The sequence below is a fragment of the Cetorhinus maximus genome, chromosome 14 (assembly GCF_964194155.1).
Source record: "Cetorhinus maximus chromosome 14, sCetMax3.hap1.1, whole genome shotgun sequence".
In the NCBI taxonomy this organism is placed as follows: domain Eukaryota; kingdom Metazoa; phylum Chordata; class Chondrichthyes; order Lamniformes; family Cetorhinidae; genus Cetorhinus; species Cetorhinus maximus.
In genome coordinates, this window is record NC_135892.1 from 18,761,824 (window position 1) to 18,788,219 (window position 26,396).

At 42.7% G+C, this 26,396-nt stretch overlaps 1 protein-coding gene across 3 annotated transcripts in view; it reads right to left on the reverse strand.

Annotated features, from left to right (window-relative positions):
- mthfd1l (methylenetetrahydrofolate dehydrogenase (NADP+ dependent) 1 like) overlaps positions 1-26,396 on the reverse strand; it is a 196,217-nt gene that overhangs the window by 162,736 nt on the left and 7,085 nt on the right. For all 3 annotated transcript variants that reach the window (XM_078556605.1, XM_078556603.1, XM_078556604.1), the window contains exons 3-7: positions 22,879-22,923; positions 13,314-13,367; positions 9,958-10,079; positions 8,134-8,234; positions 5,552-5,688 (exon numbers count right to left, since the gene is read on the reverse strand). In XM_078556605.1, the coding sequence (XP_078412731.1) occupies positions 5,552-5,688; positions 8,134-8,234; positions 9,958-10,079; positions 13,314-13,367; positions 22,879-22,908 (444 nt within the window). In that variant the 5' untranslated portion in view covers positions 22,909-22,923. The remainder of the gene's footprint in view (positions 1-5,551; positions 5,689-8,133; positions 8,235-9,957; positions 10,080-13,313; positions 13,368-22,878; positions 22,924-26,396) is intronic.

Below are 26,396 nucleotides of genomic sequence, written 5' to 3' on the forward strand. Positions count from 1 at the left end.
AATTTGGACAGTTTTAAATAACACCCAAACTTTCAAGTTCAGAATTATACATATCTCCATAGCTAGATTCATCATGCAGTCTAGCAAGGCAAAAAAGAACCAACTTTCATAGAATTGTATCCATCCAACTAACTAACTGCATCTGAACGCTTTTAAACTGACCAAAAGAAACTAATACACTCGTTAGAAAAAGCAAAAAAGTTCAAACAGAAGGGCAAGTCCAAGTATATCCATGGAGCAAGTTTTGAGTGTAAACGAACTTATAACTGGTAACTTCCACTTATATGAAATCTTTAAAATAACAAAATGAGCCAAGCCACTTAAACCTGGAGGAATAGACACCAAGCAAAAGAAAGATAGAACTTGCGTTTATATAATGTCTTTCATGGTCCCAGAACATCACAAAGTGCTTTATAGTGAACAAAACACTTTTGAAGCAGTCACCGTTGTAATGTAGGAAATGCAGTGGACAATTTGCGTACAGCAAGATCCTACAAACAGATGAAATAATGTCCAATAATCTGTTTTAGTGATGTTGGTTGGGGGAATCTGGATTATGTGTTCAAGGCTCTGGAGTCAGGATTGAACCCACAATCTTTTGATTAAGAGACAAAAGTGCTACCAACTGAACCACAGCTTTCAGAATGTACTAGCAGAGTTTGAGCAGGGTTGGGGGAATCTTCAATTTGAGATGGTTTTTGAAGGAGGAGAAAGGTTACTGACCATTTAGAACATGTTACAAAATATAAAGACCATTTTAATCATTCCCACTTTTTCCTGCCCTGCTCGGTTAATTTGGTCACAACTACGCAACTTCATCCACTCTGATTCAATGCATGTCAAGAAAATTACACATTCAGATGCAACACAGGGATGCAAACTGACGTCTATGTTGTGATACATATCAGGGTGTTTGCCCTCTATACAGCCTATAAACCGAGCAAAGGCACAATCCACAGAGTTGTATCAGGCAGGGAAGAGGATGGAGAAAATGATCATCAGGGAATAGAAACAGAAACAAAACTCACCACATCAGAAAAAGGGTCACCCCACTCTACCCCTTCCAAAATCCTCTCCCCAGTGGGTGCACCTACACCAGTGGCATTAAATACACAAGATCCCATCCCCTCTAATCATTTCTGGTTGCTCCTCATGACTAGATTTCAAAAGCTACTGCTTGCCACCCGAGCACAGGGGTATCGTCACATAGTGGTTATATTAATGGATTTGTAATCTGGAGGCCTGGACTCATAATCCAGAGAATAGAGTTCAAATCCCAGCATGGCAGCTTTGAGAATTTGACTGAAGATAAAAAATAAATCTGGAAATAAAAAGCTGTTATCAGCAAAAGTGACCATGAAACTGCCAAATTGCCTTAAAAAGTTTCTTTTGGAGAAGAAAACCTACCGCCCTCATCTGATCTGTGGTTACACACCAACATGGTCAGCTCTTAAATACCCTCTGAAGTAACCACATTGTATCAAACTCAGGGCAATGAGGGATGGGCAATAAATGCCAAACTTGCCAACAATGCCTACAGTCCAAGAATGTACTGGATGGTGTTTGACAACTCAGAAAATATTCTGCACTCAAATATTAGGGCTGAGCCATGCCATAAAGGAAATGAGTATTGCACATTTCCTAAGTGCACTGTGCCACTGACAATTAACCTATTTCATCATTGCGAGCAGGATATTTACTCGCAACACATTTATATTTCAATGTCCTCAATGAATACTGAAGCCATCAAACATCCAGCCCGGCTAGGGAGAGGTTCCAGGTAAAATAAAAACGCAACCCCGTAATTATTCTGCCTGAGCCGTTGCAGCCCAGAGACAGGCTATTCGGCCCAGTGGGCCTATGCTGGTGTTTACACTCATTATGAGCCTGGAGAAATTGAGACTAAAAGCCAAAAAACGCCCAAAACCGGATGGCCTACAATCTATGGTTTTAAATGAGGTGACTGCAGAGATAGTGCATGCATTGATTATGATCTTGTAGAACTGTCCCCATGGATTGGAAGGTAACAAATGCAGCCCTGTTCGAGATGAGGGAGGCAGAAAGACTGAAAACATGTAATTATAGGCCAGTTATCCTGACATCAGTAGTAGGGAAAATTTTGAAGTCAATTATTAAAGACAGTTAGGCAATTGGTTTTATGAAAAGGAAATCTTGCTTGACAAATCTATTACATCTTTGAGGATGTAACCAATAGGGTAGATAAGGGAATCTAGTATATTTGGATTTTCAGAAGAAGTGATAAGGTGCCACAGACTAGGGCTCATGGGATTGAGGATAATATATTTGCATATATTGAGGATTGGTTGACAGATAAGTGACAGTAGAAATGTGTGTGTCATTTTCAGAATGGCAGGGAGCAACTGGCGGAGTGCCACACGGATCAATGCTTGGGCTTCATACTTACAATCTATATCAATGTCTATCTAAGGAGATTTTGGGTGTAATATATGCAAGCCTGATGATACAAAGCTAGGTGGGAAAGTAAGCTGTGAGGAGGACATAAAGAGGTTTCAAAAGGGTTGGGTAAGAAGGTAAAAGATGGAGTATAATATGGAGATAGGGTGGGAATGGAGTTGATGTAGTTCAGCTATGATCTTGCCGAATGGCAGAACAGGCTCAATAAGCCACATGGCCTAGTCTAGTTCCTATTTCTCATGTTTTGAGGCTCTTCCCCCCAACTACCTCCCCATCCTATTTCATTTCATCAACGTATCCCTCTATTCATTTCTCTTTCATGTACTTAGCTAGGCTCTCCTTCAATAATCTGTACTACTCACCTCACCTATTCCATGTGTTAACAAACCATTCTCCGGGTAGAGTTTCTCCTCAATTTTTCACTGGATTTAGAAATCACTCTTATATTTATGAGTTCTAGTTTTGGACTTGTCCACAAAAATGGAAATATCTTCTCTACACCTAACCTTTTAAACCCCTTTAAAATTTTAAGTCCTCTGTAAGGACACCTCTCAATCTCCTCAGAGGAAAGAGCCCCAGCCTGTTCAGTCTTTCCTGATAGTTAAAATTACTCAGCTCTGGTATCCTTGTAGATAATCTTGCATCCTTTCCAGTGCCTCTAAACAGTTCTGGTTTCCATACGATGTTAACAGAACACAGCTTGGCATAACTAAGGTTCTATATAAATTTAACATAACATCTCTGCTCGCCAATTTTTTCCCTCTAGAAACGAATCCCAGTGCTTTGTTTACAGCTTTTAAGCAATCTTCTCTCTCCCATAATCCCCACAGACCCAAATATGTCTAAGCTCATGGAGTTCTTAGGAACCACAGCTTGATTTGTTTTTGCAAAAATATACTTTATTCATAAAATATCTGAAAGAACATTACAAAACATTTCAAAATGGCCATCACAGAAAGTACAATAATTTTCAAGTTTTCTACCTAGATCATGTTGGACCTGAGGTGCTTTAATATAATTGTGATATATGTAATACTCACTGTATACATTCAATGTGAGTCATACACCCCGAAGGGGTCTATACAATTCCCAGCCCCTCGGTGCACTATGGCTGAAAGGTCTTAAGACAGCGACCTTTCCCCATTGCGCCTCTGTAGTGGCTGCCCCAAGCTTTAGTGCATCCCTCAGCATGTAGTCCTGGACTTTGGAATGTGCCAGTGTGCAACACTCAGTCTCTTTGCACCAGAGGACCAACAAGTTTCGGGCAAGCCAAAGAGCATCTTTCACTGAGTTGATGATCCTCCGGCTGCAGTTGGTGTTTGTCTCAATGTGTGTCCCTGGGAACAGCAGTAGGTCACAGAGTCCTGCGTAACAGGGCTGCTCAGGATGAACCTCAAAAAAACCAACAGCATCTCTCTCCAGACCTTCTTTGCAAAGGCAGGTTCCACAAGGAGGTGGACAAGAGTTTTTTTTGCTCCACCACAGCTACCTCGAGGGCAACATGCAGATGGGGCGAGACTCTGGATGTGTAGGAAGGATCTGATGGGGAGGGACTTAGTAACCACAGCCTGATAGCCCATGACATGACGGAGGAACCCACCCAGCAATGTGATCACAGTAGACAGGGTTACTACAAAACACTGCCTGGCCTGAGGGAGAACAAAGATGAGAATCACAAAGTTCTCCTCACCAGTGAACTTCTGCCAGTACATGTCTCTCAAATTCCATGCAAGACACAACATACCAGGATGCAGTGATTGACAAAATTACAGCAGCGCAATCAAAAAGCACCAATTCCCCTAACAAGTGTACCTGTCCCCACAAGCACTATCACTCAACAGAGCCAGATTCAATTGCAGAGTCAGCCTGCCCACTGCTCATCACACTATACTACAAGTGAGTATATAATAAGCAATTGTAATTCTCTACCCAATAAAGCAAAACATTTTGACTGTAAGTCTCCATTCAGGTTAGCTCAGTGCAGTGATGATGAAACAGTTTTTAACCATTTGTCCTCTTAGAATTTTGAAATACTCCACTAAACTTAATTTTCTTCCAATGAAAAAAGCGCCAAGTTTTGAGCCTTTCTTCATACCTATAACCTCTCATTCCAGACATCCACTTTAAGCATTCACTCCCTCCACCACCAGTGCACAGTAGCAGTAGTGTGTACCATTTATAAAATGCACTGCAGCAACTCCCCAAGGTTCCTTCAACAGCAGTTAACAAACACACAGCCTTTACCACCAAGAAAGACAAGGGCAGCAGACGCATGGGAACACCATCACCTGCAAGTTCCTCTTCAAGTAACAGACCATCCTGACTTGGAACCTTTTTGCTGCCCCTTCATTGTCACTGGGTCAAAATCCTGGAACTCCCTATCTAATAGCACTGTGGATGTACCTACACCACCCAGACTGCAGTGAGTCAAGGTGCGGCTCACCCTCACCTTCTCAAAGGCAATTAGATAGACAACAAATGCTGGCCTAGCCAGTGACATTCCGATCCCAGGAACAAATAAAATAATTCCAGTGAAGCTTCGACTTGCCCTTTCCCTGGCTTTAATCTCCATTTTATATTAGTATACCAGAACGGACCTCAATACTCGAACTGTTTGCCAACATTGTATATTCAAATAACCGGGCACTGAAACACATCATCCTACAGCAGAATTTCAGGCGTAGGAAAATCACCTGTTTCTTCACATCCAGAGTGAAATATCCTACAATATTCTCCAATGACAGAGCTCCAAAGAAAGACTGAGGGAATCTTGCGTTCACTGCATCTGTTTTTTCTCTAATTTTGTCATTTATTTGTTCTCAAAATCTTAACCGTTTTTCTTGTAGTGTACTTCTGAAACTCAGCTCAAAAGAAATTGTGTAAAATGGTGATAGATAACATCCTGAGAAACATCTTTCGCACAGGGAAAAACAAACTTACTTCATTTAGGCAATTCCTCACAGATTTTGGATAATCTTTTAACTTTATATATTCTTAATATCAATAAGATTTATAGAAATCTCAGCAAAATGTTTCATTAAAACTGAGCGACGTTGAATTTTAAACCACTGGCTGCTACTTTCAGTATCCCACAGATTTGGATAAGGGTTCTTACCAGTTCCATGATGTTTGTGTTCTGCCACTGGCAGCTCACAACTGCCATCCCTTCCATCTGTAAAAGCTTCTGCAGAACTGCACCCTGCAAACAATCGTCACCTACAATCAAGGCCTTCCTTCCGGGAGTGCACAAATCTGGAAAACAGGTGGAAGATAAATGAGCAATTCTGTGCAACAACTATGTGTGCATTCACAAGAACCAAATGTTTGCAAGTCATTTTAATAGTGACTAATGACAGATCATAGAAATGCACTCACTATGTAACAGGATGGGAGATCAGAGCACCATAGATTGGGCACCAGCAGACAGCATAATAAGTGAATAATTTGCTTGGTGAAAGCAAATATGAACTGGTACACTTGTTGAAAGATATTCTTAGTGAAAGCTTAATATGCACAAGTTGGTTGTCGTGTTTCCTACATTGCAACAGTGAACATGATTTCCACATGAACTGGATTATAGTGAGGGAGAGTTGTGCATCATCAGCCTCACTCTCTCATCCTGACCCATCTTCGTCCAGTGGCAAGATGAGTCTAGGCGGCTGGAAATAGATCCATATTCAATGGGTGATCAGGGCGACTTCTATGTCTTGTCAAGCTCTATGCATTCCACAACATGGTGCTGATCCACCTTTTGAGACCACTGGACCTTAGATTGGCTTCATCCACCCAGTCTGCTGGTATCAGTCTTCACGTGCCAGGGTAGTCAGGTCCCTAAGTCACCCAGGCTAGGAGTTCCAGCAGCTATCCTCATGTGGTTTGGCCCACCTGTCAAAGTGAATTACCAGGCTGTGGCCACTGTTGCATGCTAACAACTGCTTGGGGTCACAGGTGAAAGCTGGATGAGGATCAATACAGAATGAGCCATTTTAAAGAGTGCGGCAAGTCTGCCTATGAGAGGTTCTACCCATCCCTTATACCCCTTACATCCCAACAACAGTGACTACACTTCAAGAGTACTTCATTGGCTGTAAAGTGCTTTAGGTTGTTCGGAGGTCAGGAATAACTTTGAAATTCCTTCCCTCAATCTCACTGTCTCTCTATTGTACTTTAAGATGCTCCTTAAATCCTACCTAACATGCCCTAGTATCTCCTTAGGTGGTTTCCTGTCAAGTTTTATAACATAACACTATTGTGAAGTGCCGTTGCATATTTTATGATGTTAAAGGTACTCTACAAAAGCAAGTTGTCATGCCCAGAAGAAATGAAGGAAAATATATAATCACCCTGGCTACGTTATAACATTTTTAAAAAATGGACAAGGCTTTACACTGACTGAAGCCTGACAAGCCAAGACTCACAAAATTAATTTTGAGCTTTCCAAAATCAGCACGGACCTCATTCTCTCTAAAGAGGCACCAATTGCCCCTGTGACTGCAAAGACCCTTTACATTTCTAAGGCAGAGCTCTGGCCAATGGAGACAATACATCTGCGAGGACAAAGGGGCCCTGAAATCTCTGTTAAACTTATTAATGGGTGAAACATTAACCATCAAGAATCCAGGCCAGGAATATAGATCCTTTCTTCAAACCAAGGGGAAGAAGTGGGAGTTATGTCATATGATTCTCCCCCCACCCCCAAACACCCACAGCCTGGTAGAGCCTGTAATATTGCCTTGTGAAGCTGAACCAAGGTAGTCTGCCATTTTCCCAAGCCGCAGCTCAGAAAAAGGGCTCTGTCAAGGTTTGAATTGCCTGGCCCTCATCTACACTGTTTCTATGAGAGCTTCTGTGCCAGTGTCTACTACAAGACTAATTCATCTCCACGTGCTTCTACATTGTGGAAGTCAGTGCTACTGGAAAAGCGGATTACCCGCATCAGTTTCAGCCTGTTAACCTCTCTGAAGGGATATACAATTGGACTTTTGATTCTGGACTCACGTGAAGCATTAATTCTTATTTTGTTTGTGGCCTTTGCCCTGTACCTCTCTCTTTTCCTTATACCTCTTTTATTGTGTGAATGTATAGGGATTACGTAGCGACACCCCCTCCCCACTTTTGTGTGTGTAAAATAAACATTTACTAACGCTCTGATTTTACCCTATCTCGAGTTTGCTGTGGGGTTATTAATAAAGGATTGGATCACTCCAAAACTGAAAGGTTGGGGAAAATACAGCACCACTTATAAAAAGGAAATCAAAAATCAAAGAACACCTTTCTGTTTGCGACGGGTGGTGAGAAGAGAAATCAGGGCTGTTTAAATTAACCCCCTCCTGTCCATAACAAAGCTGTTTTGTATGCTTAAAAGGAAAATTTTGCAGGACTATGGGGAAAGAGTGAGACTAATTGGACAGCTCTTTTAAAGCACTGGCAGCAGCATGATGAACCAAATGGCCTTTTATGCGGTGCAATTCTATTCTGTGCAGAAGCTGGCAGCCAGCACAGTGACACATGTGATCCACCTCAAATCCCTAAAGTGACAAAACAGTCACGATTTAGCACTCAAAATGTCAGAGATGAAACTGGATACTAAACCAATCAAAATTCTGTGTCTTTTAAAAAAAAATATTGTTAAGCAAGCTAGAACACCAGCATGTTCAAGGAATGGGAAGATCCCAGTGCTCTGCCTGCAGTTCTCACCTGCTTGCTCCAGTAGTTCTATTACTGCACTTGCTGCTGGGGGCACAAAGCATTCACTGAAATTCCCACGAACCAATCTTCCTAAATTAATGTCAGTGATTCTGGGAAAGAAGCATAAATTAGCAAATTGTTACAGACCAGAGATTTGTTGGTAGTCAGCTTCTACAGTGAACCCATGACTATATGCAACGAGGCAATCTAAAAATCTCTCCTGGATACTCAGTGCATTAATATCAGCAAATCTGTCACCATCAACATCCTTAGAGAGGGACTCACCATTCAGCACAAACTCATCTGAACAAGTCACATAAATACTGTGGTTTTAATAGTAGACCAGAGGCTGCATATTTCATAGCAAGGAACTCCTGGCTCCACAAAGCCTCTCCCCACCTACAAGACCAAGTCAGGAGTGTGATGGACTATCTTGTCCTGGATGGTATCAAGCTTGAGTATTGTGGAGCTGCACTTAGGATGAGCACAGCTCCAACAACACTCAAGCTTAACACCATCCAGGACAAGGTAGTCCACATGACTGGCAGCTAATCCACCAACTTAAACGTCCAGTCCCTCCGTCAGCAATGCACCATGTAGCTAGTACACACTGCAGCCAAGATGCACTACAGCAACTCACCAAGGCTTATCTGACAATACCTTCCTGCACTACCTAGAATAACAAGGGCAGCAGATGCATGGAAACACAACCATTTGCAATTTCCCCTCAAAGTCATACACCATCCTGATTGGAACTATACCTGTTCCTGAATCGTCCACTGGGTCAAAATCCTGGAATTTCCTCCGTAAAATCACTGTGGGTGGACCTACGTCACAGACTGCAGTAGCTCAAGATGGCAACTCACCACCAACTTTGCTGGGCAACTAGAATAGGAAATAAATGTTGGCTTTGCAATAATGTCTACATTGAGAGAATGAGTTTTTGAAAAGGAGTTGGCATTACTCTCCTGACCGTATGAGACTGTGAGCATTTATGAGTGTAACTTACAAGCTATAATCTCCAGACCCCATTGTTCCCAATGACTGCCTTCCATCCTCCATAAACTTCAGCTCAACCAAAACTCTGCTGCCTGTATCCTAACTTGCACCAAGACCCCTTCACCCAACATTCCTCTGCTCACTGACCTACATTAGCTGCTGCATTAGGTGCAGCATAGAATCATAGGATGGTTACAGCAAAAAAGGAGGCCATTCAGCCGATCGAGTCCATGCTGGCTCGCTCAAGAGCAATTTAGTTCCTCTCACTCCCCCATCCTTTCCCTGCATCCCTGCGATTTTTTTCCCCTTTCAGGTGCTTATCCAATTCACTCCTGAATGCCATGAGTGAATTTGCTTCCCCCACCCTTTCAGGTGTGCATTCCAGATCATGACCACTCGCTGCATAAAAAAGATTTTTTGCATATCACCTTTGATTCTTTTGCCAATCACTTTAAATCCGTGCACTCTAGTTCTCTATCAAATCTCTTCTCAATTCTCTCTTCTCCAAGGAGTAAAGCTTCAATATTAAAATCCTCAGCTTTGTAGTCAAATCTCTCCATAGTCTTCCTATCTCTAACCTTCTCCAGTCCTACAACCCTCCTAGATCTCTACACTCTTCCTATTTGGAGTCTCTTGTCCATTCCACACTCCCTTCTCAAACTATTGGCAGCCATGTGGGTCCCATGCTCTGTAATTTAATATTCATACTTGCTTTTAAATTCCATCTGCATCGGCCCCTAAATCTTGCCTCTCCCAGCGAATGTGAGGCTCTTTTCATGCAGTAGCAGACCCTAGTGGAGAAGGCTCATTTGCTGAATAAAAGAGAACACTCACCCGTCGACATCTTTCTCGGGAATCACTGCATTTATTGCCGCGTCGCTCATGACAAGACTGCGGGGAAGAACCAAGCCTCGGATTTTAGGGTCTTCATTTAGCTTCATGATCTCATCTAAAACCTAAACCACCAAAAATCTAATTACAACAACATTCATTTATATTACACATTTACACTGGTATGATCCCCAGCTGAAGTTACCACTGGACAAGCCTGATCCCAAGGTGGAACCCAACTTGATAGATCCTAACTTTTATTTATTTGGTTAGATACATGGAGAGGGGCTACTGAACAGAGTTACCAGAATCAGCTAAAGAACTTTTAACAAAAGCATAAAACATTTTTTAAACAAGATGAACTACATTACAATACTCCTTCACAGATATATATAGATTTGTACGGATAACACAAGTTACAAAAGCTATCTTATACTCTATTGTTCACAGAAAGTACACAGTCCATGTAAACCAATTGGCGACCTGTAGTCAGGCACACCACACTCTGAAATCAAGTGACAGATGCCACCTCAACCAGCAGCTATAGATCTCTCCTCCACTCTCCCAGACGATTGTCACACCATGAGCCAGTCTCACTGAACTGCATCTTTCACACGAGGGTTTCCAATCTCCACTCTCCAAGAACTCACTTTGGAATCTTCTCCCAGACGCCTTCCACAAGAGTTCACCTCCAGGGTTTTGAACTCTCCATCCGATGTTCCTCTACCCTGGGTCACCACATGCATTCAAACTTTCTTTCATGCACTCACTTTCACCAATTCAGCTGTCAACTCTATGTTACTGCTTCACATGCACATAGCAAAGAGTTGTAAATTCTTATTAGCAATGCAGGCATCTTTTAAAGTGCAAACTAAAGTGAAACTAAAACTCAACGTAACCTTTTCTTAACACACAGATACAGAAATACAAATCAAACCTCAACATTAAAGCTAAAACTCATTCCTAACACCCACAAATATCAATATAGCTTACTTAAACTATTTCCTAACACCACCCAAGGAGCTTCACAGTGGCATTATCCACGTAAGGAGATATTACAACAGATGGGCAAAAGCTAGATCAAATACATAGGTTTCAAGGAATGTCTTAAAAGGAGGTAAAGAAGCAGAGAAGTTTAGAGAGGGAATTCCAGAGCTTAGGCCCAAGACAGCTAAAGGCACGGCCGTCAATGGTAGGCTAAAGGAAACTGAAGGATCAGAGGCCAGAGCTGGAGGAACACAGTCGAAGGGTTGCAGGGCTGAAGCAGGTTATGGAAAAAGGGAGGGATGAAGCCATGAAGGAGGGATTTGAACGCAAGGTTGGGAACTTTTAAATCGAGGTGTTGCCAGACTAGGAGTCAAACAAATGTAGGCCAGCAAGTTCAGGAATGATGGGTGAACTGAACTTGGAAGGTGAAAGGCAGGCATGTAGACAGAAGAGAATTGGAATACAAGTAGTCATTTGGTAGTACAGAACTTGAGTATTGCTGAAAAAAGACATATAGAAGCTTTTAGTCTTGCACGTCGGGCCCGAGCCATTTGCTCACCATGCAAGCTTGATGCTGAAATAGAGCTCAAAGGCATCCTGCAGGATAATGGCTACCCTGATCAGATAATTTTGCGCTGTATATCACGCAAACTCAGGAACACACCTAAGGTCATCACTTTTGGCCTTGAAAAGTGCTCAGTCTACCTGAATGGCAAGGTCTCTCAAACATTTGTACAACAGGTGAAGCTAGCTGCTTCACACTGCTACTATACAGTAGCAACACAAGTGGTATTCACCACTAATATGATGCTGTCAAGCCAAAAAGGTATTCTTCTTATCACACAAATGAGTAATGTGGTATATGAATTTCAGTGCCCGTGTAGGTATGTAGGCCATACGTCCCAAAGACTGGTGGATCATATCACACAGCATGTTCCAGGTGCTGTTTGCAACAGGCAAGGTACAGACCGAATCGAACCTGCCCATGCTTGTAAAACTCAAAACAGTGTGCAACATTAGATGTGATTCCGCGACTGGGCAACATTTGCTAAATAATCCTCAGTGGGCTGAGAATCACACTGACAGCCAACTTAAGATTGTCAGTCGGGCTTGCCGTTTGGCACATCTGCATGTACTGGCAGCTACATATATTACACAGGGCCCTGTTCTTTGCAGACTAAAAGAACACGTACACAAGTTGCACCTGTTTCAGCTAAACAGCACAAGTAACAACCTTCGCTGACTCATTCCTCAGGGAAATGCCTTGGCCAATCAGGGTCAAGCTGCCTGGCTTAAATTTCAAACAACATTTGGCAATTACTGTTCAGGAGTCAGTCTGTTCTGAAGATGAATCACATGGACTCGGAACATTAATTCTGTGTCTCTCTTCACAGATGCTGTCAGACCTGCTGAGTTTTTCCAGCAATTTTCGTTTTTGTTTGGCAATTAACCAGTCACCATCACTGGTGCATTCTCCATGACAACGCCTCTACTAATCAGAGTCCACTTCCCTACCAATCAGCACTCTCTTCACATACAGAATAAATTGCTATTTTCCCCTTATATTGGTATTCTTGTGAGGTGTCCTGAGTGCAAGACAAAAAGCTTCAACACGTCTCTTCTTTCAGCAATACTCACGAATTGGAAGAGTCAAGTTTAGTACTTTCCAAAATGTTTGTAGTGGGTAGCTCCAATTCAAAATCAAATTTAAAACCTAGCTTTTCTACTATTCTACAGGAATAGAACTGAATAGAGCCATTTACATTAAACTTGTATAGAGCCTTGGGCAGGCCACAGTTGGAGCATTGTGCATAGTTCTGGTCTCCAAATTGCAAAAATGATTTACAAACATGATACCAGAATTAAGGAGAAAGCATGAACAAGCTAGGTCTTTTACCTCCAGAAAGGAGAAGTCAGAGAGGAATTTAATATTATGAACTAGATTACATCAGACACAGAGACTGTCCCCCCTCTTGTGGGACAGTCCAGAACTAGAAGAACCTTCTTCATTCAATGGTGAGGAAGTGAAATACACTACCACAACAAGTGTAGTTGTAAAGAACACAACTACATTTAAGGGGAAGCGAGGTATGTGTATGAGGAAAAAGGAAGAGAGAAAATGGTGATAGGGGGAGATGAAGAAAGAAGGGAGGAGGCTTGTGTGCAGCATTAACACCAGAACATACCTGTAACCAGCCCGAGGCTTGAATGAGAATGGAAGTAAATTGCCTTTTATTACCAGGCAATAGCAAATCATCCACCCATTTTACACCTCATCCAATTTTCTGATCTGTGTGGTGGTACAGTCTATAGAATTTAAGTTGGTTTAAACCAGCACAACAAAACAATGATTATCCAAAAAACTCAGTTACCTCCTCTGTAGCACTTCCTTCTGGCAGACAAATATGAACAACATGTAACCCAACCTAAGGAAAACAAATGAGAAGTCTTAGGACATTAGAACATTTATCAAATAAATAAGTTGCATTTTTAACATAAATAGTCGTTTGGTAGTACACAACTTAAGTATTGTTGAAAAAAGAGGCATGTCGAAGGTTTTTGTCTTGCACTCATCAGGACATCTCATAAGAATACTAATAAAGGGGAAAACAACAAATCATACTGTATGTGAAGAGTGCTGATTGGATGACAAGTGGCGTTGCCAGAGATAGCACCAGTGATGGTGACAGTTAACTGCCATGCATTGTTTGAAATTTAAACCAGGCAGCTTGGCAATGATTGGTCAAGGCATTGCCCTGCAGAATGAGTCAGTGAATGGTTGTCACTTATTTTTTGTTCTTTCTGTCTGCTAACAGCAGGGCCGTGTATTAATATATGTAGTTTCCAGTACACAAAAGTGCACCACATTGCGAGCCCGACTGATAATCTCAAATTGGTTATCAGTGTAATTCTTAGCACACTGAGGATTATTTAGCAAATGTTGTCCAATCACAGCATCACATCTAATGTTGGACACTGTTTTGAGTTTTGCAAGCATGGGCTGGCTGGGTACAGTCTGTACCCTACCTTCTGCGAATATGAGCTGGAACTTGCTGTTTGAAGTGATCCACCAGTCTTTGGGACGTACGGCCTACAGACCTAGCTTCACACTGGCACTGAAATTCATAAACTAATTTACTCATTTGTGTGAAAGGCAGGATATCTTTTTGACTTGATGGCAGAGTCCCGATATTGGTGAATACCACTTGTGTTGCTAATGCATAGTAGCATTAAACAGCTAGCTTCACCAATTGCTCAAATTTTTGACATACCTTGCCCTTCCAGGGTAATCAGAGGTAGATTGGGCACTTTTCAGGGCTGAAAGTGACGGCCTTAGGCCTGTTCATGAGTTTGAGAGATATACAGCATGAAATGATCTGATCAGGGTATCCATTATCCTGCAGGAAGGCCTTTGATGAACCCTATTTCAGCATCAAGCTTGCATGGTGATCAAAGGGCGCAGGCCCTATTTACAAGGTTGTCGATAAGACCAATCTTACAGCGTGTGGAACTGTAAGAATCCCAACGCGTATATTGACCAGTGAAGGTAGGTTTGCGGTAGACCGTGGTAGATAACCCCCTGGCAGATTTCTCAACTAGTACGTCAAGGAAGAGGAGTTCATTTGACTGCTCCATTTCAAAGGTGAATTTGAGCACAGGATGGAGCCCATTAAGACGTGTAAGGAAATTGTTACATGCAGCTGTGGATTTAAATACAGCAAATGTCTCATGCACATATCGGAAATATTCGAGAGGTAGGAGCTTAGATGTCATTCCATCAAAGGCACGTTTCGCGTGGAACCCAAAGATGTTTGCAAGAGCTGGACCAAGATGGGATCCCATGGCAACACCATCTATCTGGGCATACATGGTGTCATTAAAACTGAACTCAAATGCGCGAGTTGCTGAGTTCATAAGTTCAATGAATACTGATTCACACAATGGCGGTGGGTCTAGGTCACAGATATAGTGCTGCAACGCAAATATCTATGGCTTCCCTATGTGGAACATTGGTGAATAGGCTGGCAATGTCATATGGGCACATGGACACAGCGCTGCTAGTGATATGCAAGTCCTGTATGGCCTTTGCAAACATGAAGGAGCCCTTCACCGTGTATGTAGGAAACTTGGCCAAAACTGGTTGTGACAATTTGCCCATACACACACAGACACAGCGAACCGTGAGGACAAACCCTGTCATATATATCATTGCTCACTACTCTTACACAAGTCCAGCAAGCATCTTTTTAAGCTTACTTTCAAGCAAGGCTGTCTGGTCATCATGAGTGGCAAGTCCAATGGATATGAATTTGGACCCGTCATTAAGAATGTTGTGCATTTTTTGATACAGCACATTTTTTAAAGGATGACGATTCCGATCCCTTTGTCAGACATGTCTCTTTTTTCAGCAATACTTCAGTTCTGTGCTACCAAACAACTATTTGTATACCTGAGATAGAAGTACAACAAAGGCCAAATTCGGGATGTCAAGAATATAGTTCGACTTACAGGTAAGTTAAGAACAAGTAAGCTATCTATTAAATTTCTGCAAGTGTGTATTAAACTCAAGGTTGTGCCAGTTTTCATTCCAAAAGTATTGCTAATACTAAAGTGAGACAGTCCCATGATCGAGTAAGCGTCTAAGTGAGATGAGATTGAACAGATTGGCAATAGGGTTACTAATTTATGCCATGTCCTAGACCGCACTTGGTTTGAGTGCAAATTTCTTTCATTTTTCGATTTGATCCCTTCATTGCTTCAATAGGTGACCGCACCATAAACAGTACCTGTTTGAAACATGTCCACACCATAAACTAACTTAATCAGAAGCAGTCTGGCAACGCAATTAATAATACCACTAAATACAGAACAAATCTCACTGACCATGTACTCTCAGAAAGCGAGGAGTTTGTTCTTGCACATGGTTTCAATTTTGGTGTGCCTTCATCCCAAATCAAACAGGGAACAGGTATTTGCCGAGTTCGAACTCCTCTACTCCCAACTATCCCACCACAACCCAGCGGCCACTGAATCCCTGAAAGCACACCTAGCTGATATAGCGCACGCATATTATGGGATTCCAAACAACCTGTCCACTTTCACATGCAACGCGAATGTCATACACCATTACAAGCCTTACATACACATCAGTAAACCTGACTAAGAGACGGGAATAGTCATCCTTAACAAGCGTGACTATAAATCAACAAAATGAATGCCATTCTTAATGACAGGTCCAAATTCATATCCATTGGGCCTGTCACTCAACATGACCGGACAGCCTTACTCAAAAGTAAGCTAAAAAAACGCTTGCTGGACTTGTGTAAGAGTAGTGAGCTATGATATATATGACAGGTTTCGTCCTCATGGTTCGCTACGCCCACATATGTATGGCGGCCCAAGACACACAAAAGTGATGTCCCTTTATGGCCCATCTTATCTATGACCAATTCTGTCGTGAATTGGCCAAATGGTTGGGCAAATTGTTACAACCAATTTTGACCAAGTTTTCCACATACACGGTGAAGTATTCCTTCAGATTTGTGAAGGCCATACAGGACTTGCATATCATTGGCAATGCTGTGTCCATGTGCCCATATGACATTGCCAGCCTGTTCACCAATGTTCCACTTAGGGAAGCCATAGATATTTGCGCTGCAGCACTATGTCAATGATCTAGATGTGCCACCATTGTGTGAATCAGTAATTATTAAACTTATGAACTCAGCAACTCGTGCAGTTGAGTTCAGTTTTAATGACACCATGTATGACCAGATAGATGGTGTTGCCATGGGATCCCCTCTAAGCCCAGCTCTGGCAAACATCTTTGTTGGGTTCCACAAGAATTGCATCTTCAATGGAATGTTACCTAACCTCCTACCCTTGCAAATTTCCAATATGTGCATGATACGTTTGCTGTATTTAAATTCACAGTTGTACGTAATAATTTCCTTACATGTCTTAATGGGCTCCATCCTGTGCTCAAATTCACCTTTGAAACGGAGCAGTCAAATGAACTCCTCTTCCTTGACGTACTAGTTAAGAAATCTGCCAGGGGGTTCTCTACCACGGTCTACCTCAAGCCTATCTTCACTGGTCAATATACATGTTGAGATTCTTACAGTTCCACACGCTGTAAGATTGGTCTTATCGACAACCTAGTAAATAGGGCCCACACCCTTTGCTCACCAGCTTGATGCTGAAATAAAGCGCACCAAAGGCATTCTGATCTGATCATTTCGTGCTGTGTATCACACAAATTCATGAACAGGCCTAAGGCCGTCATATTCGGCCCTGAAAAGTGCCCGGTCTACCTGAGATTATCCTGGAAGGGCAAGGTATCTCAAAATTTGAGCAGCAGGTGAAGCTAGCTGTTTCACACTGCTGCTAGGCAGTAGCAACACGTGTGGTATTCGCCATTAACAGGGTGCTGCCATCAAGTCAAAAAGACATTCTGCCCATCACACAAATGAGTAATGTGGTATATGAATTTCAGTGCCAGTGAGATGCTAGGTATGTAGGCCGTATATCCCAAAGACTGGTGGATCGTATCAAACAGCATGTCCAAGCCACTGTTCGCAACAGGTAGGGTACAGACCGTACCCAAACAGCCCGTGCTTGCAAAACTTAAAACAGTGTCCAACATTAAATGTGATTCCGCGATTGGACAACATTTGCTAAACTATCCTCAGTGTGCTAAGAATTGCACTGACAACCAATTTATTATCGGTCGGGCTCACAGTGCAGCATATTTGCATGTATTGGAAGTTACATATACTAATACACAGGACCATGTTCCTTGCATTCAGAAAGAACCTGTACACAGGTTACGCCTATTTCAGCTAAACAAAATAAGTGACAGCCATTCGCTGACTCATTCTTCAGGGCAATACCTTGACCAATCAGGGTCAAGCTGCCTAGTTTAAATTTCAAACAATGCTTGGCAGTTAACCACTTGCCAATCAGCATTCTCTTCACATACAGTATAATTTCTTGTTTTCCCTTTATACTGGTATTCTTGCGAGGTGTCCTGATAAGTGCAAGACAAAAAGCTTCGACATGTCCCTTCTTTCAGCATACCCAAGTTCTGCACTACCAAATGACTATTTATGTTAAAAGTGCTATAAAAATGCAACTTATTTATTTGACGAATGCTCTTAATGTCTTAAGATCTCTCATTTGTTTTCCTTAGGTTGGGTTACATGTTCATATTTGTCTCCCAGAAGGAAGTGGTACAGGGGAGGTAACTGAGTTTTCTAATAATCATTGTTTTGGTGTGCTGGTTTAAACCAACTTAAATTTTTTTAGACTGTACCACCACACAGATCAGAAAATTGGATCGGTGTAAAATGGGTGGATGATTTGCTATTGCCTGGGAATAAAAGGCAAATTTACTTCAATTCTCATTCAAGCCACGGGCCGGTTACACAATTATATAAATTGTAAAGCACAGAAACAGATCAGTATAACAGGTCTGTTCTGGTGTTAATGCTCCACACAAGCCTCCTCCCATCTTACTTCATCTCCCCCTATCACCATTTCTATTCTTCCTTTTTCCTCATACACATACCTAGCTTCCCCTTAAATGTCATAGTGCTCTTCACATCTACTACCTCTTGTAGTAGTGTGTTCCACTTCCTCACCACTGAGTGAAGAAGGTTCTTCTAATTCTGGACTCACCCACAAGAGGCAATATCTGATATAATGATCCAGTTCATCATTTTAAATTCCTCGCTCAGCTTCCCACTCAGGCTTCTCCTTTCTGGAGGAAGAATTCGCAGCCTATTCATGCTTTCTTCTCAATTCTGGTATCATGCTTGTAAATCATTTTTGCAATTTGGAGACCAGAACCGTGCACAGTGCACCAAATGTGATCTGCTCAAGGCTCTATAGAAGTTTAATGTACACTTCTTTGTTCAATTCTATTCCTGTAGCATAGTAGAAAAGCTATGTTTTAAATTTGATTTTGAATTGGAGCTACCCACTACAAATGTTTTGGAAAGTACTAAACTTGACTCTTCCAATTCATGAATATTGCTGAAGGAAGAGACATGTTGAAGCTTTTTGTCTTGCACTCATCAGGACGCCTCACAAGAATACCAATATAAGGGGAAAACAGAAATTTATACGGCATGTGAAGAATGCACTGATTAGTTGGGAAGTGGACTCCGATTGGTCAAGGCATTGCCATGGAGAATGCACCAGTGATAGTGACTGACAGTTAACTGCCAAGCATTGTTTGAAATCTATACCAGGCAACTTGACCCTGATTGGTCAAGGCATTGCCCTCAGAAATGAGTCAGCGAATGGCAGTCACTTATTTTGTTTAGCTGAAACAGGCGTAGTATGTGTACATACTCTGTTTGCAAAGAACAGGGCCCTGCATATTAATATATGTAGATTCCAGTACATGTTAACGTGCCACGCTATGAGCCCGGCTGACGACTTAAATTGGCTGTCAGCGTAATTCTTAGCACACTGGGGATTAATTTGCAAATGTTGTCCATTCACGGGATCACATCTAATGTTGGACACTGCTTTGAGTTTTACAAGCACGGGCTGGTTGGCTACGGTCTGTATGTTGCTCATTCCGAACAGTGGAAGGGACATGCTGTTTGATACGGTCCCCTATCTCAATTCCTGAACTGGCACTGAAATTCATATACCGCAGTACTCATTTGTGCGATAGGCAGAACATCTTTTTGACTTGATGGCAGCATCCTGTTAGTGGCGAAAACCATTCGTGTTGCTACTGCATAGTGGTAGCATGAAACTGCTAGCTTCACCTGTTGCTCACATTTTTGACATACCTTGCCCTTCCAGGGTAATCCAAGGTAGGCTGGGCACTTTTCAAGACTGAAAGTGACAGCCTTAGGCCTGTTCATGCATTTGCACAATATACAAAATGATCTGATCATTATCCAGGACAAAGTAGCCCGCTTGATTGACGCTTTATCCACCACCTTAAAGGTTCGGTCTCTCCATCAGCAGCACACTATGGCTGCAGTACGTACCATCTAAAAGATGTACTGCAGCATCTCGGCAAGGTCCTTCAGCAGCACCTTCTAAACCCACAATCTTTACCTCATAGAAGAACAAGGGCAGCAGACACATGGGAACACCATCGCCTGCAAATTCCCCCTCCAAGTTACAAACCATCTGACTTGGAACGATGTCACTGTTCTTTTACAGTTGCTGGGCCAAAATCCTGGAACTCCCTCCCTACCTACCCTGACAAGGATTGCAGCAGTTCAAGGCGGCAGCTCACCACCATCTTCTCAAGGGCAATAAATGTTAGCCTTTCCAGTGATGCCCACATTGCATAAATGAATTAAAAATTCAATCTTGATCTTGAAAGCTGATTGCTCCCACTTTCCCCCCATCCCTCCAACTCCAGAACAGCCTCAACAGCTGCTAGAGGAATCAGTTTCAGATTTACAATACCTTTTTTGCGGATAAAGGGTTTCCTGATTTTACTTTTGAAAAGTCTGATTTTAAAATTGTGCCCTCATGTTCTGGATTCCTGCACCAGAGAACCTAGTTTCTGCAAATCTACATTATTAATTTAAACACAATCACATCACCCCATAACCTTCCAAAATTTACGGAATACAACCTGCCCTCAAAGTTGAACTGATAAACCCCACTTTCTTTCTCGTGAATCGGTGTTGCACCTCCTTCAAGGCCAATGTATCATCATTGCATCACAAGGCTGTAAACTTGTCTCAACATTGTCCTGTATTGCTTACGGTTGGTTTCATGCAGGATTATTTTTTGCTGGGTCTCCATTTTAATTTCTCGCTCATCTATTTTGGAGGTTGCTCAATTATTTCTCTTCATTCAACACTATCTTGCATATTGTTATGGCTTTAAACATATTCCCTTCTTTTCCCAGCCTGATTATTCTGCCTCAGCGTAACATGTCAGCTTTATTTATTGTTCACCACACATCCAGCCTAAGTTCGCCTTCCCCAAAAGGGAAGCACTGATTTGAATCCATACTGGATATGGCTCAGCCACATTTAAAATGATTTTAAAACAAAAACTAACAATGAGTTTCCTCATCAGCCTTTCATAGCAGGGATGCAGCTGCTCTGTAGACAAGAGGGGATTTGATAGAGGTTTTCAAAATCACGAGCGGTCCGGACAGAGAAGATAGAAAGAAACTGTTTCCATCGGCAGAAGGGTCAAGAACCAGAGGACACTGATTTATGGTGATTGGCAGGAACCAATGGAGAAAATCTCTGTTTTTTTTACTCAGCGAGTGATTCGGACCCGGAATGCACTGCCTAACAATGTGATGGAGACAGATTCAATCATGGCATTGAAAAGAAAATTCGATAAGTAGCTTAAGAAAAAGGATTTGCACAGCTACAAGGAAAAGCCAGGCAAGTAGGACTTGCTGAGTTGCTCTTGCAGAGACCCAGCATGTACATGACAGGCCAAATGGCCTCCTTCTTTGCTGTAACCGTTCTATGATTTCCAAATAATCTTAATATCGTTTTATGGCCACTTGTAACTCACCAAGTTCTGTGACTTCCAATCTGTTCATGCCATCTAGTGGCTAGCAAAAAAAGGAATGAGGTTCCCCCTGTTGCAGCCAAGGACACACTAAAATGTAACGTCAATTGGCAAGGTACATGTGCAAATGCCCAACACATCCAGCCCAGAAATATTCCCACATGGGCTATTTTCACAGAGGTTGACCTACTTATTATTAATACCTACACAACACGAAGGCTCAAAAATCTGGATCTATTTTCATTAGAACAAAGCACTTTATGGGACGATATGACAAAAGTTAAAATTATGAAAGGATAGGCCAGGGTAGATGGAAGCTGCACACACCCTGGCATGCCATCCATAGGCTAGAGAAGCAGAAACGTAACAGAGGAAAAACAGCAGCACCTGCCAGCCTGGGAGCAGCAGCAGCAGTTCCCAGGGATTCTGCCCTCACAGGGCCCAATATTAAAGGGGCATTGCTGTCAGAGCAGGACAAAAGGCACTTGAATCCATGCAGAATACTGCACAAGGTCAGACAATGAGTCCCCCAGTAAGATTTTGCCACTTGGATGGGAGAATAGTTGTCTGCACTGGATTACACCAAGGAATAGGTGTCAGTGGGGTGAGGAGGGGCAAAAGCTTGAACAGCATCTGCAGTAGAATGGTACTGGCCCAGGTCTCATGCCCAGCGTAGGACAAAGCAAAAGCCCTGACTGCTGCTGCTAGTGTGTGGATAAAGAGCTTCAATATTTTGGACTGCTGAACTACGAGAGTCTGGAGGCAGAGATTGACATCCCCTCCCCAGAAACATGCTACCACACAGACCAGTGGACTCACCAGCATAAAGTACAGCATAGGTACAACTAGAAGTCAAGAGCCGTGATTTCAATAAGGGGGGCTGAAGCTGGGACTCAAATTCAATTTGTTTTTCAAAGATGAGGAGTAGAAACTTTCTGAAACTTTTCATTGGCTAGGAGAATCATGAGGGTAGATGAATTTAGCAAGAGAAAATGCCTTTTAGCAACAAGAGATTGAACTAATATGATTCAGACTTCAACTCATAGAAGAGCCAGGAGAAATAATTTTTTCTCAGCAACTTATGATCAAAAATACACTGCCTGAAAGGCTGGTGGAAGCAGATTCAATAGTAACTTTCAAAAGAGAACTGGATATGTATTTAATAAAGGAGAAATGTGTAGAGGGTGGGATAAGAGCAGGGAACGGGGCTACTGGACAGCTCTTTCAAAAAACTGGCACTGATATGATGGACCAAATGCCCTCCTTCTGTGCTATATGATTCTATGATAGAAAATATTGATTAGATAATTCATTAATTCACTGAGATAAAGGGAAATCAGGTAATGTTAAATGAAAAATGAGTAAACAATTCAAGTACCAACAATGACATTTTGATCATGGTGATGGAAAACTCACCTCTTCTGCCATCTTCTTGACCTCCAACATTTCATCATCAGTGATCTAAACGGAAAATAATCATCCTTTAAAAAGCCAGAAGAACATTGGAAGTTGCAATGGACGTTTTCTTTTAACTATCAGGTAACTTCTCCAAAACATGCACAAGCCACAAACACAATTTTACCTGAAGGTTACACAGCAGGATGACATAGTGCTGGGATGGTGATCAAACTACTGAAAATCACATACTCTCTAATATTTAATTCAATAAAAGTTGCGTTTCTGTACACACAGAAAACAAAATTTTAGTGACCAAGAAACATTACATGGTTTCTTATAGTAAACAAAGACACATTGGTGAGACAAGCACTCAGTCCCAGGGCTTTGACAATATTTAAAACTTTAAGTCATCGGAATCTTTGTGCGTCAACGGTGGCTCAGTGGGTATAACTTTTACCTCAGTCAGAAATCTTGGGTTCGGGCCAACACCAGAGATTTGAACATAAAGACTAGGCAGTACAGAGTGCACTGCACTATCAAAGGGGCCACCTTTCGAATCAAGGTCGCATTTTTACTTTCAATTCGATGCAAAAGGAGTATTATGGACAATATTTAACGCTCAACCAACGTTAATAGAACAGATGGTCTGGCCACTTATCTTACTGCTGTTTGTGGGATCTTGCTGTGCATCAATCAGCTGTCGCATTTCCTATAAGTGACTACACTTCAAAAGTATTTGATTAGCTGCAAAGTGGATCTTCTTTTAATTCAATCATGGGGTGTGGGCTTCGCTGGCTGGGCCAGCATTTATTGCCCATCCCTAGTTGCCCTCGAGAAGGTGGTGGTGAACTGTCTTCTTGAATTGCTGCAGTCCATGTGGTGTAAGTACACCCGCAGTGCTGTCAGGAAAGGAGTTCCAGGATTTTGACCCAGCGACAGTGAAGGAACAGTGATATATTTCTAAGTCAGGATGGCCAGTGACTTGGAGGGGAACTTCAGGTGCTGGTGTTCCCATCTATCTGCTGCCCTTGTCCTTCTAGATGGTAGTGGCTATGGGTTTGGAAGGTGCTGTCTAAGGAGCCTTGTTGAATTCCTGCAGTGCATCTTGTAGATGGCACACATTGCTGCCACTGTGCATCGGTGGTGGAAGAAGTGAATATTTGTGGATGTGGTGCCAATCAAGCAGTCTGCTTTGTCCTGGATGGTGTCAAGCTTCTTGTGTGTTGTGGGAGCTGCACTCATCTAGGCAAGTGGGGAGTATTCCATCACACTCCTCACTTGTGCCTTGTAAATGGTGGACAGGCTTTGGGGTCGGGGGGGTCAGGAGCTGAGTTACTCATCGCAGGATTCCTAGCCTCTGACCTGTTCTTGTAGCCACAGTATTTATATGGCTAGTCCAGTTCAGTTTTTGGTCAATGGCAACCCCCAGGATGATGATAGTGGGCGATTCAGTGATGGTAATGCCATTGAATGTCAAGGGGTGATGGTTCGATTCTTTCTTGTTGGAGATGGTCATTGCCTGACACGAATGTTACTAGCCATTTGTCAGCCCAAGCCTGGATATTGTCCAGGTCTTGCTGCATTTGGACATGGACTGCTTCAGAATCTGAGGAGTCACGAATGGTGCTGAACATTTTGCAATCATCAGCGAACATCCCCACTTCCGACCTTATGATGAAGAAGGTCATTGAACAAGCAGGTGAAGATGGTTGGGACGAGAACACTGCCCTGAGGAACTCCTGCAGTGATGTCCTGGAGCTGAGATGACTGACGTGCGACAACCACAACCATCTTCCTTTCTACTAGGTATGACTCCAACCAGTAGAGAGTTTTCCCCTGGTCCTCATTGATTCCAGTTTTGCTAGGGCTCCTTGATGCCACACTCGATCAAATGCGGCCTTGATGTCAAAGGCAGTCACTCTCACCTCACCTCGGGAATTCAACTCTTTTGACCTTGTCTGAACCAAGGCTGTAATAAGGTCAGGAGCTGAGTGGCCCTGGAGGAACCCAAACTGGGCATCATCGAGCAGGTTATTACTAAGCAAGTGCCGCTTGGTTGCACTTTTGATGACCCCTTCCATTACTTTACTGATGATCAAGAGTAGACTGATGGGGCGGTAATTGGCCTGGTTGGATTTTTCCTGCTTTTTGTGTACAGGACATGCCGGGGCAATTTTCCACATAGTCAGGTAGATGCCAGTGTTATAGCTGTACTGGAACAGCTTGGCTAGGGGCTTGGCAAGTTCTGGAGCACAAATCTTCAGTACTATTGCCACAGTATTGTCAGGCCCCAAAGCCTTTGCACTATCCAGTGCCTTCAGCCATTTCTTGATATCACGTGGAGTGAATCGAATTGGCTGAAGACTGGCATCTGTGATGCTGGGGACCTCTAGAGGAGGCCAATATAGATTATCCACTCGGCATTTCTGGCTGAAGATTGTAGCAACTGCTTCAGCTTTATCTTTTGTACTGATGTGCTGGGCTCCCCCATCACTGCGGATGGGGATATTTGCGGAGCCTCCTCCTCCAGTGAGTTGTTTAATTATCCACCAGCATTCACGTCTGGATGAGGCAGGACTGCAGAGCTTAGATCTGATCTGTTGGTTATGGGATCGCTTAGCTCTGTCTATCACTTGTTGCTTATGCCGTTTGGCATGCAATTCGTCCTGTATTAAAGCTTCACCAGGTTCATACCTCATTTTTAGGTATGCCTGGTGCTGCTCCTGGCATGTACTCCTCCACTCTTCATTGAACCAGTATTGATTCCCTCGCTTGGTGGCAATGGTAGAGGGGGACATGCCAGGCCATGAGGTTACAGATTGTGTTTGAGTATAATTCTGCTGCTGCTGATGGCCCACAGCTCATGGATGCCCAGGTTTGAGTTGCTAGATCTGTTTGAAATCATTTAGCTTGGTGGTAGTGCCACACAACATGATAGAGAATATCCTCAATGTGAAGGCGGGACTTCGTCTCCACAACGACTGTGTGGTGGTCATTCCTATCGATACTGTCATGGACAGATGCATCTGCTGCAGGCAGGTTGGTGAGGATGAGGCCAAGAATCTTTTTCCCTCTTGTTCATTCCCCCACCACCTGCTGAAAACCCAGTCTTGCAGCTATATCCTTTGGGACTCAGCCAGCTCGGTCAGTAGTGGTGCTACTGAGCCACTCTTGGTGATGGACATTGAAGTCCTCCACCCAGAGTGCATTCTGCACCCTTGCCATCCTCGTGCTTCCTCCAAGTGGTGTTCAACATGGAGCAGGACTGATTCATCACTGAGGGAGGGTGGTATGTGGTAATCAGCAGGAGGTTTCCTTGCCCATGTTTGACCTGAGTTTTTACAATAATCGATAATGGTTTCATGGTCATCATTTCATTTTTTATAGAATTCTAATTCCACCATCTGTCGTGATGGTGGAATTTGAACCCAGGTCTCTGGATTACTAGTCCAGCGACAATACCACTATGCCATCGCCTCCCCCTAAAAGTTGTGAAAGGTGCTACTTAAATGCAAGTCTTATTTTATGATTCAGTT